Source organism: Pelodiscus sinensis, chromosome 1 (genome assembly GCF_052426305.1).
Source record: "Pelodiscus sinensis isolate ZL-2025 chromosome 1, ASM5242630v1, whole genome shotgun sequence".
Classification (NCBI taxonomy): domain Eukaryota; kingdom Metazoa; phylum Chordata; order Testudines; family Trionychidae; genus Pelodiscus; species Pelodiscus sinensis.
Genome location: NC_143052.1, coordinates 148158770 through 148177099, shown reverse-complemented (window position 1 = coordinate 148177099; position 18330 = coordinate 148158770). Strand labels below are relative to the sequence as shown.

The 18330-nt window shown below is 44.2% G+C and overlaps 1 protein-coding gene across 3 annotated transcripts in view; it reads right to left on the bottom strand.

Annotated features, from left to right (window-relative positions):
* Positions 1-18330, bottom strand: part of CD58 (CD58 molecule) — a 67327-nt gene that overhangs the window by 42531 nt on the left and 6466 nt on the right. For all 3 annotated transcript variants that reach the window (XM_075905602.2, XM_075905592.2, XM_075905610.2), the window contains exon 2: positions 9474-9782. In XM_075905602.2, the coding sequence (XP_075761717.2) occupies positions 9474-9782 (309 nt within the window). The remainder of the gene's footprint in view (positions 1-9473; positions 9783-18330) is intronic.

Genomic DNA, 18330 nt, shown 5'->3' with positions numbered 1-18330 from the left:
CTGAGAATTGCCTCTTCCTTTGGGGGTTCCAAGACATGCTGCTCCAAGAAGCAGTCATTTACCGAGTCTAAACTTTATCTCTGCATTTCTTCCTGAGGTGACATGTACCAGTCAATATGAGGCTAGCTGAAACCCTCCATTATTATTGTGTTTCCTGCCTTAGTAGCCTCTCTAATGTCCCAGAACATTTCAGAATCATCGTCACATCCTGCTCAGATGATTGTGTAGAAACTGTAGAAACCATTTTTATATTTAGCTAGAAGCCACTTCATATAACAGAAGCCATTTAAGTTTCTCGCTTCTGCACGTACACTAGAAAGTTAACTGACCTTCACCAATGTGAGAAAGGCCAGGAGGATGGGCTGTTGGAATGTGTTAATGAACTATTTTGAGCTGAAGCTCAAACTCCCTAAAAAAACCTGTTTCTTTCTGTGCTGATAATTTCTCTTTGAAGTTTGTTTTGATGGAATACCCTGGCATCAGACTTGTTTGGTTAAGGGTATAAAATACTAGGACTGATTGTATTAGCCAGCCTTACTGGGCCCGGCTCTGTTGGGACCACGTTTGACTCACTTGGCTTTACTGATCAATAAAGCTGTTTGCTTAGCCACCTAAAACTTAGTGAAGCCTTTGCTTCAACAATTTGGAGGTTCCACCAAGATTCCTAACGCGCCACTTGCCCGTATAGACGGACCGGCACTCCACTTCCAAACCTCTCAGAGCACACAATAGAAGGTAAGGGGGGATACCTGTTATGAAATCTCCTGGTGAGGGCTTGGGATTTGGAGAGCCCAGCCGGCCGTTGGGGTAAGGGGAGCTACAGAATTCAATTTTGTGGAGTGGCTAACATTTTGTCTGTCTCTGTCTGTCTTTGTCTATTAGGCCTATCTTATCTGTCACAGTTCCAAAAGGGCACACCGGTGTGTCTAGTGAGGCAGCCATGCGCTGGACCCTCTGTGTTCGGACGCTAAAAGCTGGTGTGGTGCCATTACACTCTCTCTCGGCACACAAAACTGTGGGAAAGCTTTGTTGTCTCTTTCTGTTACTTGTGGACGTAGTACTAACCTCTGAGGCTAACCCCATGCCATAGTATTTCCCCATTCCACCAGGCTGTCTCCAGGCGCCAGGATGTGGTGTTCTGCCAGGCTGGGGCAGGTGCCGGAAACCCCTGCAAGCCAGGTGGACTTTGAGTCCAGTGCCTCACAACCAAAAGGGGGGGGATCAGTGCGAGCAGGCGGATTCTGATTCGGTGACTCGCAGAAGAATAGTGTAAGCAGGCGGACTTTTGGTTCGGTGCCTTATAGAATCTTTTAAAGCGCGTGCGCGCAGAAATTGGGGGTAGGTCAGTCTACAGGAATTCCAGTGCCCTGGTTTTCCCTGGTATAGGATCCTAATGAAGTCTGATATTAAGTGCCAGGTGTCTTAGGGCAGCACCACTTAATAGAAACCCATGGGAATTGGACAATAAAGAAAGATGCATCTAAATGTGGAAACTGTAGGAAAAATGTGAAAAGGAGAAAAAAAATTGTGTGTGGAAAATGAGTATGAATGTAATGAGTGAAGAACAAATGCCGCTGCATAGGTCTGAGACTTGAGCTGATCCCAGCTGCACCAGGGCTTTCCCATGAGGGAGCTCTGAACGTAAGGGGGAGAGTCAACTGAACCTCGAAACTCAGCGGATATGTGAGGGAGTGACGATTCCCCTTATTTCATGAGCTGCTAAGGTCTGACACTGTAGACCTAGCAGACTCTTTCTTTGGAGTGTGTAGAGTTAGTTTAGGTGAGGGTTAGTCTAAACATCCCCCACACTGCCGAAAGGCACCCCTGTGTACTACATGTACGTGCATAATGGTCCAAGGACCTGTAAGCATTTAAGAAATTGGAAAAGAGGAGAAATTAAAGCCCTGAGGGATGAAAGTGAAGCTCAGAAAAGCAAAAATCCTCCCTGCAGTAAGATATGTAACTTAAAAGTTGCTGCAGAGCCTCTGTGCCAAAATAATGCACAAGAAGTGGGAAAAAAAAAGATTTCTCAGTTGGCACATTCGTATCAAGCAAAATTGGGAGGGGGGGGGAAATTCGGCACAACATCACCCCTCTACCCCTCTTTATAACACATACACAGATAGAGAGGAAACACACACACACAAAATAACTGAAAGGAATTAGCTCTTCCCTTTGAAAACACGGGCTCCTGTAACAAACTTGCCCGATCCAAAGCAAAACACCAAGTTTAAAATAAGTTTAACAGTTTAAGAGAAGTGTTCCTCCAAATCCTAAGAAAGAAAAAAAATAAGCAATATTGTAAGGAGGAAAAAAAACTGCTGTAAGAAATGACTCCTTGTTTCTTGCAGCCTTTTTTAATCATCTAGGCCAGGGGTGCCCAAACTTTTTTCAAAGAGGGCCAGATTTGATGAAGTGAACAAACGTGAGGGCCGACCATTTTGCCTGACATTCTTTGAACCATTAAAATTAAATGCAAATTAACTATTTTATGCAAAGTTTACTGCAAACGGCATACTTTTCATTTCGTCACATGGATGACAAATCTAAACAGGTGTTAAATCACTCTGCCTTTCACATCTGAAGGCCAGATGAAAAAAAATCCAGGAAGCTGAAATATATGTCAGGAACATTGTAAAGTACATTACATATTATTGGTAATAAAGGTTGTCTGTCAACTTTTAAGTTAAAAAAATATGAACACGAACATAACACCAAGTATACATGTTGTGTCCAAATATATTTATAACTGATTTAGACCAACTGACATTAACTGAGATTTTACAATGTATTCATCTCAATACATATGGATTCGTTGGGGGCCATAAAAGATAGATATTGCCAAATTACCTGTGGGGCCGTATTAAACCGGAACACGGGCCGCAATTGGCCCGCGGGCCGGACTTTGGACATGCCTGATCTAGGCAAAGAAACAATCAAGTTTAAACATTCAGCTACAGATACTTTGTTGAATGTATTAAAGGCAAAGTAAGGAATTCTACTAAAACTTAATTGGTTAACTGCATAAAAAAATAGAATCTATACATTGTAAATTTGTAAAACCTGCACCTTAAGGGTTAAATGTGTCTTCCAAGGAAACTAATTATTGTTTTAAAAATCCAAGCCCAGAAACTTCACGGTGTTTCTGTTCAAGGCTGAGTTGATAGCACTCTTGGCTTGCTTTCAGATCCAAGGTTGAGTATGCCTGCAAACTGCCTGTCTGTTCTGGAAGGGGGGCGGAGGGGAAGAGACACTGTCCCCCATAAGTAAGCCTGTAACATTGTATATGATTCTTTTCAGGAAAAGAAAACCTTCTTGCTTGCTGAAATAGTAACTAGCAAGCACCTTGTTCTAAGAAAAAGTTTCTGTGGCAGTAAATCATTTAAAGCTTCACACATTAAAAAAAAGCCTGGTCTACAGTACAAGAGGGAAACTGAGGCATGCCACCTTTAACTTAATAATTAAACAATGAAGTAATTTACTCAAACCCTCTGAAGCTGATGTGCAAAATAAAAGCATACCACTGGGTAACAGCAAGCTGATCAAAAATTTGCACAAAAAAAAAATCTGTAAAGAAAAAGTATTCTAAAATATAATGCAGCACCCCGATGTGGGTGGAAATGTTTTCTTTGTCTTTCAGATCATCAAAAAGCACTAATATCAGCTGAAAATTAACTCAAGAAAAACCATGGTTCTGTGTCATGACATAATAAGTTTGTGTTCTATCCAGATGTCTTGTGTGTCTTAATTGTGATATATGTATTTCAAACATTGTTGTGTGTACAATATTGTTGTTTTAATGAAAAAATAATGTAAGTACCTTGAATAATCTTAACTTTGTGCTTTACACGGTTGGTTTTTTGCTTTTAAAATTCTAGTGAAGTTTTAGTAACAGTCTATGCAGTTTGTACTGTTTGGAATGTAGCAGAATCTGCTCCTGTACCTGCTGTTTTTCCTTTCTCTCCTACCGTCGCCTGCTCCTATGCCATCTCTTTCACAACTGGCCCTCCTGCGAAACCAAGCCCCAGAATCAGAAAAGCAGGAGTGGAGACTGGCAGGGTGCACCTTGCAACCAGACCACTTGTGGTGAAGCTCTGATGGCCGCATTGTTGCCCCAGTGGTCTTGTTACCTCACCTGGCCTCCGTGCTCCATGGATTGTCACACGTTGGCAAAGGGGAGGACGGTAGCCACATTAAAACAAAATTGGTTTGCTCCCAAATTCTCCCAAGCAGCCAAAGATTACTATCTGGCTTGCTCTGTCTGCCAAGCCCACAACATGGGTAAACCTGTAAAGACAGTTCTGGCAACCAGACCTCCGCCTTTGGGACCATTTCTGAATTTACAGATGAACTTTATTCAATTGCCTAAATGTCAATCCTTTGAATATGTGCTGGTTATTGTTTGTTTGTTTTTGAGATGAGTAGAAGCTTATCCCTGCAGGAAAACTGATGCCATCACAGTGGCAAAGAAACTTCTAAAGCATTACATCTCATCATGGGGAATATACCTTGTGATCTCCAGTGACAGAGGTACCCACTTTACTGGACAAATTGTTCAAAAACTGGCAAAGTACTACTCTATCAGACAAGCACTGCACTGTGCGTGACACCCAGGAGCAGCAGAGAGACGAAACAGGATTTTAAAGAACAAACTTGCTAAAATATGTAAGGACTCTGGCTTAACTTGGGTAGAAGCACTCCCGATTGCCCTAATGAGCATGAGAGCCACTCCTAATCGGAAAATTGGACTCAGTCCAAATGAAATTGCATGTGGCCGACCTATGAGATTGTTAAGCAGCCCAGAAATTGACCTGGCTGATGTCACACTTATTAAAGGAAGCACAGTCAAGTATTGTCAGGAACTTATGAGGTGTGTATAGTCTTATCATTCACTGGTTAAGGACGCCTTCCAGGAGGCCCCGACTGAGCCGCGCCATAAACTACAACCAGGAGACTGGATTTGCGTGAAAGTTCACCAGCGAAAGACTGCCCTAGAACCCAAGTGAAAGGGTCCCTACCAAGCCCTTCTAACCCCCCATACTGCTGTAAAGTGCAAGGGATTGCCCGCCTGGATTCACGCGTCCCACTGCAAACCGGTTCCAGCCCCTACAGAGGTTGGCCCCACTAAGGAGCACCACAGACCTGGTACCAGAGACCCAGGTCCAGAAGTAGATGGGGATCAGCCCAGGCTTGGTACCGGCAATCCAGACCCAGAAGCAGACGATCCTGAGAGACTGAGGCCAAGGTACCAGCTGCGGCCCAGAAGAACTTGCCAGCGATAGGTGAAGCAAACTATGAAGTCCTGAAGAACAGCCAGCATGAGGCTGGACAAACAATTCATGTTGAGCTTATGCTTAATCTTGGATTTAATACCTAGCAGTTATAACCTATATGGTTCAAATGTGTTTATGCTTTTAATGAACCAAGTTTCCCAAGAATTTAATTCCACGGGTTGCTGAATATGTGCTCACAGTCCTGTACATTCAGAAGGAGGTATCCCAATGATTCCAGTCCCACCAAACAACACTCAACTATGGCACACTGTTTAGTGAACTAAACCCAAATGATACTTGGCAGGATAAAGGGTTTACTAACCCAGGGTATATCCGCCTAGCCTTGACCCCAATTGGAAAGTACTGCTGGACATGTAATGGTTCAGGAGCCAGGGTGGAAAAAAAGCCAAAACCAAATGGCTCTAGACTATGTCCTAGCTAGTAAGGGCAGGGTTTGTGCCTTAGTGGGAAAAGAATGCTGTGTGTATATTTCTGACAACAGCAAGGAAGTAGAGGAAGATGTCTCAGAGACTGAAAAAACGGTGGAAAGCCTAAGACAGGAGAAAAGCTGGACCCTCTGAGGTTGGTGGAAAGGCTGGTTTGGACATGTCGGAATTTGGATTTTGCAAGGTGTAGTTTAGCTATATTCTTTTGTGTTTATTTTTGTTTCTTGTTGATCAAATGCTGTATTTCTTGCATTCTGAAAAACACAAGACAGACCCTTACTAAAGGGAATGTGGAACTCATAATGTTAAAATATGATGAGCAAGAAAGGAACAAGAGATGTACATAAATGCTTTGATGGAAATGGAGGCATGAAATGATTTCAAGGTTAGCCTTTAAAAGGCTAAAAGGGGGGAGTTGTAGAAACTGTAGAAACCATTTCATATTTAGCTAGAAGCCACTTCATATAACAGAAGCCATTTAAGTTTCTCGCTTCTGCACGTACACTAGAAAGTTAACTGACCTTCACCAATGTGAGAAAGGCCAGGAGGATGGGCTGTTGGAATGTGTTAATGAACTATTTAGAACTGAAGCTCAAACTCCCTAAAAAAACCTGTTTCTTTCTGTGCTGATAACAATTTCTCTTTGAAGTTTGTTTTGATGGAATGCCCTGGCATCAGACTTGTTTGGTTAAAGGTATAAAATACTAGGATTGATAGTATTAGCAAGTTTTACTGGGCCCGGCTCTGTCGGGACCAAGTTTGGCTCACTTGGCTTTAATGATCAATAAAGCTGTTTGTTAAGCCGCCTAAAACTTAGTGAAGCCTTTGCTTTGACAATTGGTATTGTAATATATTCCTAATGCTATATTACTTCTTGTTCAATCATGGAATTTCTATTCATAGAGATGCTATAGTATAATTTGAGTCACTGATTATTAATCAGTCTTCTTCACTCCACAAACTAGCCTATCCTCCAAGACTTCTCAGAGATAACTGCTAATGGTCCCAAGATTTCTTCAACTAGTTCCTTCAAGTATCCTAGGATAAATTTTGTCAGGCCCTATCTTGAATACATATAACTTGTCTAAATCATAGAATCATAGAACACTAGAACTAGAAGGAACCTCGAGAGGTCATCGAGTCCAGTCCCCTGCCCTTATGGCAGGACCCAGCACCGTCTAGATCATGCCTGATAGATGTCTAACCTGTTCTTAAATATCTCCAGAGATGGAGATTCTACAACCTCCCTAGGCAACTTATTCCAGTGTTTAACCACCCTGACAGGTAGGGAATTTTTCCTAATGTCCAACCTAAACCTCCCTTGCTGCAGTTTAAGCCCATTGCTTCTTGTCCTATCCTCAGAGGCTAATATTCTGTAAACTGTTCTGTCCTTATTTTGGCTTACATTCCTTCTCCCCCTTACTGTTAATAATAATGTTATTGAGTATCTGGTCACCATCAGCCTTTTTAATGAAGACTGAAGCAAAATAGGCATTAAACACTCAGCCTTCTTGATGTCATTAAATATTAGCTCTGCTTTCTCACTAAGTAAAGGACTATTCTTGGGTGAATTCTGTGTCACTGTGCAGGTGCAGAATTCATCTCTTGCACAGATTTTTTTTTCCTCAGCAGAAATGACATTCTGCCAGAGAGATACCGCAGCTGTGCCCTTCACCCACCAGGAGCTGCTGGACTTCCAGAACAGAGAGCAATTTCTCTAGAGCAGAAGTAGACCCTGCTGCTGATAGGTTTGAGAAGAGGCTGTATTCCTCATAGTGTCCTGCCCATTAAGCTAGGACAGGAGCTAAGTCCCCTGTAAGCTGCACAGCAGGGCAGCTGCACAGGTGCTTAATGAGCTTTGCCCAGAGGCTTTGGGCTGCTGCTTCTGGGTGACTTGCTTCCATCTGGGCTGCAGACAGCAAGAGCCAGACTGTCTCAGCACAGTACGCCTAGCTGGGCTGGGGTAGGCTGTATAGGGTGGTGCCAACATTTCAGGTGGGTTAAAAGCTTTTAGGCTGCTTTGGAATACTGGAACAAAAGGCCGCACTCATGACATTTGCATGATTACATTTCAAACAAAGTTTACATAGGTGTTAAAGGCTTATGGTAAGAAAAAAAGGATTCTTTCAACAGAAATTTGTTTAGTGTTGTAGATATCTGCAAACCTGATCTTAAATTATTTTTTTAAATCCCGTGTTATTAGTTAATACATAGTAAATTGTTAAAACTGGAAGGACTTTACCATGGATTCTGTTTAATTTGTTTGGCCTTTCAATTGGAGTTGAATTCCAGATAAGGGCTCTGGGGCTTTTACTCTTTGAGTTAGTGACACATACAAGGTGAAAATTTCAAACTAGGACTTTTACCTGTTTTCACTTGGATAGCATGGATCCTAAACATTCCCAGGCAAAAGCTTATAAGTCTGAGTGAATGCCTTTTACTCTTCTTTCCTCTGTCAGTAAATATTATTTTAAGTATTTTCATGCAAAGCATGACTATTTCTAGTTGATTCATAGATTTGTTTAGCATCTTAAAGCTATGCATATTTTTTATACTTTTACGTAATGACCATGTCTTTAATTTATTTATATAGCTATTTGCAATATGCCCCATTTTGATATGTTTACTAGCTTGAGTTTTTAGAAAGGACGATAATACATGTACTCCAAGAGTAGCACTAATTTTCTTTATTTGAATTCATATTAAATGAACAGCTTAAGCACTGCTCCTTGTTAATTATTCTTTATCTTCCATAGCTATGGACTATTTAAAATATATGTTTATACCTAGATTTGTTGTTTGTAATGGGACACACTGCATATTCACATACAATCTCAATATTGGTGATGCTAATAAGAAATTTCAGCCTGCCCAAAATAAAATTCAGCCCACCCAGGGATGGAAAATGTTAGAGGGAACACTGGTCAGGAGGCATGGGATATGGGGGAAGGGACAGCATGGGGCACATGGGACTGTTGGGGGAGTGCAGGAACACATGAGGATGGGGGCAGACATTCCTTACTGAATGAGAGCAGCTAGGGGTCAGCCAGTGTCCGTATGGGACAGACTAACAATCTCCCATTCCCCACCTTCCCCCCCCCAAAAAAGCAGTTCCTTCTCAGCAATTACTTCCTTCTACCTCAGCTCCTCTGTTACTGCCGCAAGCCTTTACACTACTTCTGAAGGGTGATGTAAATAAGTTTCTGTACTGTTGTCTAAATTAATAATTACTCCTTGGTAAGTATATTAATACAGAAATCTATTTCTCAAGAAAATCTGAATCTTTTTGGTTGTCTGTATTGTTAAAGACATACTTACAGACAGGTGTTTTGAAATAAAATTACCAAAATAATTGAAACTGGTGTGATCATATTATTTTGACCAATAAAATATGCAGAATTGAAATTCTTGGTGCAGAATTCCCTCAGAATTCTCCTTTGTCCTTCTCTTGCTCCTAATGTATTTCAAGAATTTCTTATTGCCTTTTGTGTCCCTTGCTATGTGCTTAGTCTTTCTGATTTTAACCTTACACAGTTATGTTATTCTTTAGTACCCCCCATTAGCAGTTTAGCCAAGTTTCCATTTTTTGTCAGATCCCTTCTTGATTTTTCAGGTCATTAAAGGAGTACCTGATGCAGCCATATTGGCCTCTGACTGTTCTTCTTTCCTTTGCATTGTGATAGTTTGCAGTACCTCCTTAAACAAAAAGAAGTTAACAGCTGCAAATTGTTTTTGCTGTGTATCCTCTACTTACCCAATACTTCAAGTACAATTTGTTTTCGTTTGAAACCGGCAGTTCCATCATCAAGCAGAAACTCCACTTCATACCCTGCAGCATCATCAGTGTTTAACATTTTGATGGTCAAATTGCCAGAAGATGTCTCAAGCTTTCCTCTCGTTGTTAATGTAGAGAAATATACAGGAAGCCCTTTACCTTCCCATTCAGCCACTTTATTTTTCTTTTTCAGCCAGGTTATTTCTCTTATGGTTCCATTAACTTTTGGTGAAAGAGTAACATCTTCTCCCACAATGGCAAAGACAGACTCTTGCGACCAGACGCACACTATGAAAAAAAAGTTTAATCAGTCACCAGTTTGAGTCATTTTATATCTATGATGTACATATTACACACAAAAACTATGGTAAAAGAATATTCAGACTACAAAGTCAAGCACACAAGTTTGCAAATAGTCATATTAAGGTTTAATTCAGCCTCCTTGTACATACTCATTACATGACGTCTCCATTTCCCTCCCCAATTTGCACTCTCCTTTGCAACTAGCCTTCAACTCGTCCCAGGTTCTTGTCCTGATCAAGTCTTTTAAAAGACAGACAGTTCAGCTTTTGGCCTTTCTACATTCAAATCAAGCATCATGCTCCTCCATGCTGCCTGGGTGCCAACAATGGGATATTGAGAGCACAGAAGAGAGAGACTTCCTGTTCTCAGTTCGGGTATGTCTACACTACGGCACTAATTCGAACTAACTTAATTCGAATTAGTTAATTTGAACTAAGCTAATTCGAACTAGTGCATCTAGACCTAAAAACTAATTCGAATTAGCGTTTTGCTAATTCGAAAGAGCATGTCCACATTGAGTGGACCCTGAACCGAAGTTAAGGCTGGCTGGAACCAGTGCCGGCAGGGCATCAGGTTAGGACTTAGAGTGCGGAGCTGCTGCCTCAGACTAGCTGAGGGCTGTGCTTAAAGGGACCTGACCCCCACCCCGGACAGACAGTTCTCAGGGTTCCCCGCTTGCTTGTCTAACTCGATGAGGGACAGCAAAGCAGTCCTGTCTTGGAGTGCCCACACTCAGCACATCACAGCACTCGGCCATCAGCCCAGCTGCACTTGCCACAGGCTGCAATCCGGGGGGGGGGGGGGGGTGTCAATCGGGAGGCTGTCAGGATCCAGGAGGCCATGCAGGAGAGCATTCCCCCCGAAGAGCCCGCAGAGCCACCCCAGTCCTCCCCATCGGAGGCTCGTGCACCATTCCTCCCTCACCTCCTTCCACTTACCCCTCCCTAGCCCCCCTTCCTGATGTAAAAAATAAAGGACACGTGTGTGTAGGGATAACATATTAATGTATTGAAAATGATTCCTCCAAATGGAAGTGACTCCCCATAATTTGTTCCCCACAACTTAAAGTGTTTAGATTTATTATTAATTCTTATTATTATTATTAGTTAAAATTGTTAAATGTTTAGATTTATTATTATTATTGCCCCTTTAGAACTGTTAAGAATATAATCCTATGTAACCAGAAACAGCCCCCCCCCCCCCCTGTGCTCCAGGGCATGCTCAAGTTTGTGCAAGGGGCTGCTTGAAATTGACATTGCAGAGATACATTGTAAGGATGCATTGTCAAGCCACTAACTCTCCTATGGGAGCCAAGCCCTGTAATTGACTAAGGGCATTGTTACTTAATTGACGCCTGTTCTCTTTAAAACATTGTAACTTTATTCAACACTCAGAGAATGTTTTAAGCAATACCACCCAGAAACTTTTGTAACTACAACTTTTATTATTATACAAAATACTGTATGAATGTATGAGAGAGTGCTTGGACGATGAATGAATGGTTCTGAGAGGTGCCAGCCTGAGAATACAGCAACAAAGGGCTGAAGAAGGCGTCCGGTGCCAGTGCAAGCAAAAGGTGTCAAGTGGAGAAAACCAAGTACTGGAGGTCCACCCGATGAGATCACTGACGAGCACCTGGCAGCCACCCTGGAGACATCAGCATGATGCAGCAATTTCCATAGACTGGCATAGGAAAAAATTCCTATAAGAACTGGACTAAAAAACTATGGAGTCAGAGTCCAAGGTTGGGCTACCAGCCCACCAGGAGCTTCAGATGCGCATCTGATCAGGACTTCGCTCCCCACTACCATCACTTGTGTACAGAGTACCTGGCCAGTATTCTGTCACAAGCAACTTCCAGGCTGGTAACTATACACAGAACTTGAATGAATGGATGTATGAATGAATGGTTTTTTTATATATATATATATATATATATATATATATATATAAACGTGTATAAGGGTTAAGTAGTGATAGGAATAAGTAGTTAAACAACGTTGTTTGCTTCTATCTTTTCTTTATTTTTTTTATTATCTTTACAATAAATGTGGCTTTTTGCCTTATCCCCCTTATAAGATCCTGCTTGCTTTTATTTGGTACAACATGTGTTCAAAAATAGAAACTCTCTTTATTTAACAAAACTGGGGGGGGAGGGGATTAAGCTCTTGGGAGACTGGGAGAAGGAGGTGGGAGAGGGGAAAAAAGAGGGTGGGAGAGGGGAAGGAGAAACCTGGGAGGAAGGAGCTGGAAGGAGGAAACCAGAGGAAGGAGGAGGGGAAGTATAAACTATGGTACGCCATATCTTCAGTACTGTGTACAGATGTGATCTCCTCACCTCAAAAAAGATATTTTGGCCTTGGAAAGGATTCAGAAAAGGGCAACTAAAATGATTAGGGGTCTGGAACAGGTCCCATATGAAGAGAGGCTACAGAGACTGGGACTTTTCAGCTTAGAAAAGAGGAGACTGAGGGGGGATATGATAGAGGTCTATAAAATCATGAGTGGTGTGGAGAGGATGAATGAAGAAAAGTTCTTCATTAGTTCCCATAATAGAAGGACTAGAGGACACCAAATGAAATGAATGGACAGCAGGTTTAAAACTAATAAGCGAAAGTTCTTCTTCACTAAGCAAATAGTCAACCTGTGGAACTCCTTGCCACAGGAGGCTGTGAAGGCTAGAACTATAACAGAGTTTAAAGAGAAATTAGATAAATTCATGGAGGTTGGGTCCATGGAATGCTATTAGCCAGGGGGTAGGAACGGTGTCCCTGGCCTCTGTTTGTGGAAGGCTGGAGATGGATGGCACGAGACAAATGGCTTGGTCATTGTCTTCGGTCCATCCCCTCTTGGGTACCTGGTGCTGGCCGCTGTCGGCAGACAGGCTACTGGGCTAGATGAGCCTTTGGTCTGATCTAGTACGGCCATTTTTATGTTCTTAGCTCAGGGTCGGGGGTCTCATTGGACCAACTTGATTTTCATGCAAACCTGCTCCTGGGTTCGCATGTGGCCTTTGGTGGCCAGGCTGGCAGCTATCCTGCCCTAGACGGCCGCATTCCTGTGCCTAGTGCAGAGGTCGTGGACGTTGGAGGCCTCCCCCCAAACCTCGATGAAGTCCACGATCTCCGCACTAGACCAGGCGGGCGCCCGTCTCTTGCAGCCCTGGGCAGGCTCCAGGGAGCCGCCAGCCTGGTCCTGGGAAGAGGAGGAGGGCTGGGTGGCAGCGGGTGGCTGGCTCATGCCGTGCCAGGTGCAGGGTCTGCTGGAGGGGTGCTGGCAGGCTTGCAACTGGCAGAAGCACTGTAGCCAGACTGTGCCCCTTTAAGGGCTCCAAGGTCGGGAGGGGGGCAGAAAAGTTTCCCTGGTTTGACCAAGAGTGGCCACCAGGGCAACCTGGGAAGGGCTAGCCTCCAACTAGATCGAATTAAGTGGCTACACAGCCCTTAATTCGAACTAGGCATTAGTCCTCGTAGAATGAGGTTTACCTAGGTTGAATTAAGCGCTCCGCTAGTTCGATTTAAATTCGAACTAGCGGTTTGTATGTATAGCCGCTTGTGACGGGACGCCCCCGCCCCACACGGAGGAGCAGCCCCAGGTCACACTGTGCAGCCGGCAGCCTGGGGAAATCCGGCATTGTCCGGGGTGTTCGGCCGCCACCCGGCCAGCGCCTTCAGAGGACGTCACGCCCGGCGCCGGCGGAGAGCAGCAGAGGCGTCAGGCGCGTTGCTATGGCAACACAAAACCGGGCAACCGCAAGGGGCGGGGCACCTGGGGACAGCCTGGGTCGCAGCCCTGGCGCGGCATTTAAAAGGTGCCGACGCCGGGAAGGAAGGGGGTTTTTACAGACCGAGACACTCTTGCCCGCTGTCGGCCTCTCAACCGGCCCATGGCCGTGTGGTAAGGAGGACTCCCCAAGTGTTGGGGGGTAGGGTAGCGCCAAGAAGGGCGAGGAAGGAAGTGGCCCAGGGCAGAGCCCGGATTGGCTGGCGCGCTGACGAGTTACAGTTCCAAACCCCGTCAGCTGGACCGGATCTCGCTTGATCCAAGTCCTCAGGGCCCTGGGCTGGGGCCCGTGAGTGGGGGCGGGCCCGGGCCCCCTTCCCCCAGAGGGGCAGAAAAGGAAGAACAAACGCAGCGGGGAGCAAACCCCCGACCGCAATTACGTACTTTTGGGAGTGACGCGCCTGGGGCGTCACATCGCTATTAAAGTTAATTCGAACTAACAGCTGTAGTATAGACGTACCCTTCCTGTGCCTAAATCTGGCCTGCCCTGGCCCAAGTGCCCAGCAGCAATTGTGGGGAAAGTCCTGCCCAGTCCTTGGCTAAAGAACACTCAGCATGAATGGAATTTTCAAAACCGACAGAGATTTGCAACTAAAAAGTCTGCACTCAACTGTGTGAGAATTGCGATTTTTTTCAAAGGCTTGTAACTTGGCCAAATTCAAGCTGATTTTCACAACAATGTAAAATGCACACCCTTGACACCCTCCTATCTCCCACTGAACTTCAAGACCCTGCTCCAAAAGTATTGTTCACAAAAAAGGTCATTAATTTAATATGAACAAAATGTGTGCCCCCACTTGTCTTGTTCTCAGAAACAACTGAACTGTTGTGGCTAAAATCTTCCACAAATTTTCAGCCTGAAGCAGACACCCAACAGGTAAAAGTTCAACCTAAATGTTTAAAGTCTGGTAGAGTTACAAGCAACGGTAAACAGTCTCTTATAGTGGGAAATGTGTGGCATCTTAATAATTGATGATAGGGATGTAAGTGACTAGTCGATCAGACTCTTGACTAGCCGCTCCCCCCCTCCCCACGGCCCTTCCCGCTGTCTCTACCACATCTATCAGAGGCAGCAAGTGGAGAAGCAGGAGCCCGTGTTGTGGGGAGACAGCTTAAAACCCAGCTCCCCCCAGCACTGTTTCTGCGAGGAGGCAGGGGAGGCAGGAGGGTAGCAGAGACCCTGTGCAAGCCAGGACAGCTGATTCCTGGCTCATGCTGGTCCTCCTGCTATGCTTTAGCCTTTTAAATGTATTAAGAACTGGACAGCTGATTCCTGGCTCACTCCAGGGATGTGCACCAGCCTTTAAATGTATTAAAAGCCTGTTGGCTCTTAATACATTTAAAAGGCTAAAGCACAGCAGGAGGGAGGGACCCAGCACAAGCCAAGACAGCTGATTCCTGGCTCGAGCCAGGACTCCCCCCCCCCCCCCCCCCACACACACACACACAGACAGATAGAGGCAGGAAGGGAGGAGAATAGACTAGTCAACTGGACTATCCACTAAGTTTTTGCTTATTGGATAGTCAACTCATTGACTAGTCCCTTAACATCCTGTGCTGCCGGGCTGTCACCGGAAGGGGTAGCGGGGGGTAAGGAGGCGGCTTCAGTTGTGAGCCTGGTTACCACCAAGGTTCTCAGCTCACCATGGAGCCAACTGCCTGGAGTCTGGCTGCCAGGGAGCTGACAGGCCAAGCTCTCATCCACCTACACTGATTCTCTTAAGTCCAAGCACGTGCTCCTAGTGAGGATACACACAGTCAACAGAAGAGGGATAGAGTGGACAAGAAAAACCACAGTGCTTATTGTGATGGCTGTATATCGACTTAAGCATGTAGTATAGATTAGGGATGTAAAATCCTGTTTAACTGGTTAACCCGTTAAACACAGTGTTTAACCAGTTAATTGATTAAAGCAGGAGCATTGCAGGTAAGGGACACTCCAGCCTAGCCAGAGCAGCCCCTGTGGCGGGGGATGAGGGACACTCCAGCCTGGGTGGGTGCGGTAGGGGTAGGGGAGGGAGCTCTGCTGGCCCCACACAGGTCTGTCAGCTCCTAGTCCTGCATAGGGTTGCCACTGCTGGGTCCCACCTTGTGCAGGCTGGGAGCCAGCTGCCCTGCACAGGGGTTCGGTGGGGCTGGAGCAGCCCTCCACCCACAGCTGGCCATTAAAGGTGTTACTTACCAGGTTACCAGTTACCTGTTTACATTCCTAGTATAGATGTGCCCACAGAGTAGTAGTCACTCACTACCTTGAAAGAGTTTACAATTAAGCAGGCGATGCAGGCAAGGTGTACAGAAAAGCTCAGTAAATTGTATTTGCCAGCTCTTTCTGTCCATCCCCATCAGGGGATTTCCTTTTCCTCAAAGCCCATTAAAAGAGATGAAGATGGGGAACAAACAAAAACACTAAAAGCAGAGGGACACGTTCATTGGCTTGGAGGAACTCAGCTCTCCTCACAACCCCCTGTCCTCTTTGGCTAATGGAAGGAAGACTTGCCAGGCAGGGAATCTGAACGGGCAGAGAGAGCTTCTGGGGCTTTTAATCTTTCCTACCAGTGGCTTAATTAGCAACAGGACCAAGCTTAGGAAGAGATGGTGTCCCAGCTGGAAAACCTCAGTTCCCTCTCAGATCTCCCACTTCTACCCACCACCTCAAATTGCCTCCTTCAGCTCTAAAGCCCCCTACATAGACAAACAACATATAGCACAAAGATTCTGCATGAAAACCCTGTAGAAATGACTAACCTACTAAAATACAGGAAGTTAAACCAAGTCTTTCAACAGAAGAACATCCACCCATTTCTATTTATTTATGCATCGGTAGAAATTTTTCCATCCTGGCCAACTTCTCTATTACAAATGAAGTGAGGCCATTAACAGTTTCAAGACCAGAAGGGATGCCCCGCTAGTGGGACACAGAGGAACATGGGGGGAGAGGGAGAAAGCAGTGACACCAGATAGCTCAGACCAGTCTGGCATGGCAGGGTTCCAGGAGAAAGCAATGTCTCCACTTCAGAATGCCACCCAGCTGTGAGTCAGTGTCAATCTCCTCTAAAGCCACTATTTTTGCTTGGGGTAGGTGGGCTCAGCTAAAATTGTAACTCAAAAAGGGGGGCTCAGCTTAAAAAGCCTGAAAGCTGCTGTTCTAATGTGTGTGTGTGGGGGGGGGGGTAATATGTGTGTTTTATACAAGCTTGAAAGCTGCTCTTCTAATGTGTGTGTGTGTCTATTTTACACACACGCTGTTTTATTCTAATGTATATTTATGGGGGAATATTATCTGGACATAACAGAAACAGACTTTTGGCTTTAACTTTTTTTAGGGGGAAAAGAGACACCAAATCTCGCTGATGAGAGGGACAAGCTTTTGAACCATACAGAGCTCTCCTTACGGTCTTCTTTTAAAAAAATAATTGTGAATTTTCCTCATCATTCCATTGAGCACCAAAGACTTAAATTGGATTGGTATATAAGGGCAGACAGAGGAGCATTCGTTCTCTGTAAATCTTCTGAAATACAAAAACTGGGCTTTTATGATTAGCAGAGAGAAACAAATGGCTAGTAAGGAAGTATGACTTGGTGACAAGAGGTTCTATGCACCCACAGAGTCCCACTGGCCAAAATCTGCTTTACTGCCCTAAGTGTGCTAAATGCTTTACTAGCAAGTAAGAAAAAAATTCCTGTTTACACTGCAGTTTTAGGACAATTTTTTATGAGCATTTTAATGCCATAAATGCCACACTAGCCTGCAACCAGGAACTGACAAATGGCAAAATCAATTTAAGCGAGAGCACAGAAAATAAATGTTTATTTTAAAAACAACCACACAAATTAAAGTTAAAACATTATAAGAAGAGTGAATAGTTCTTCATGAAACCTCTTGCAAAGACATGAGCAGTTAGATGATGAGCTATTTTCCAGCCCAAACCATTTCCTGAAAGTGAGTGGCCTATGATGGTCGGGTTCGTGCTTGGGTGAGATGGAGTAGTGGATGGCAGAGAAGAAGGGAGAGAGGGAGAAAAAGCTTTTATCCAAACTGAGAATGTAAATTGCTTCAAATTTTATATCTAGAAAGTTTTGAAAAATTAAAGTTTTAAACAGATAAATGACTCCTGTGCTCTGTCCTCCATGTCTCTGCCCACCCCGTCTTCTGAATCACCACCCAGTCATCTCCACAGGCCTCCCCCATGGCCTCTCCTACATTCAGTACTCCTTCAGTCTCTTGAAGCCCTATGCTCCCCTTAGTCCCCCTGTAAACCCTTCTATGTTCATCTCTGCTTTTTCTAATTAAAGTTGGGTTATTAAAGACGACTTATAGACAACAAAATCACAAATCTTCTGTATCTCCACCTCCAACCTAAGAGACCAGTTTGATCCAATTTTGCTGCTCAGACCTACTGCTATAAATGACTCCAAACAGGACCTCTGAATCCAGGATTCTGAAGCAGTTGAGATGTACCTTTGAACTTTGCAGCTGGAGCCATTTTTATTAGTCTTTATATCTCTGACTTTTAGTTGCTTAAACATTCTCTTTGTTTCTATTTTACATCTTCCTTTAACGAAGTGTGTCCTCTATCCTAGCAGTCTCCACTGAGATGGATTTACAGGTTTGAAAGGATGCTTTTTAAGATTAACTCTTGTGCCTTTGGCTTTTAATTCCACCCTTTATGTCCCAGTTGTTCTGAGCTGTGTCTCTGTCCTCATTTAAAAAATCCCCTTCCTGATGCCTAGTATATTATATAGCCACTCT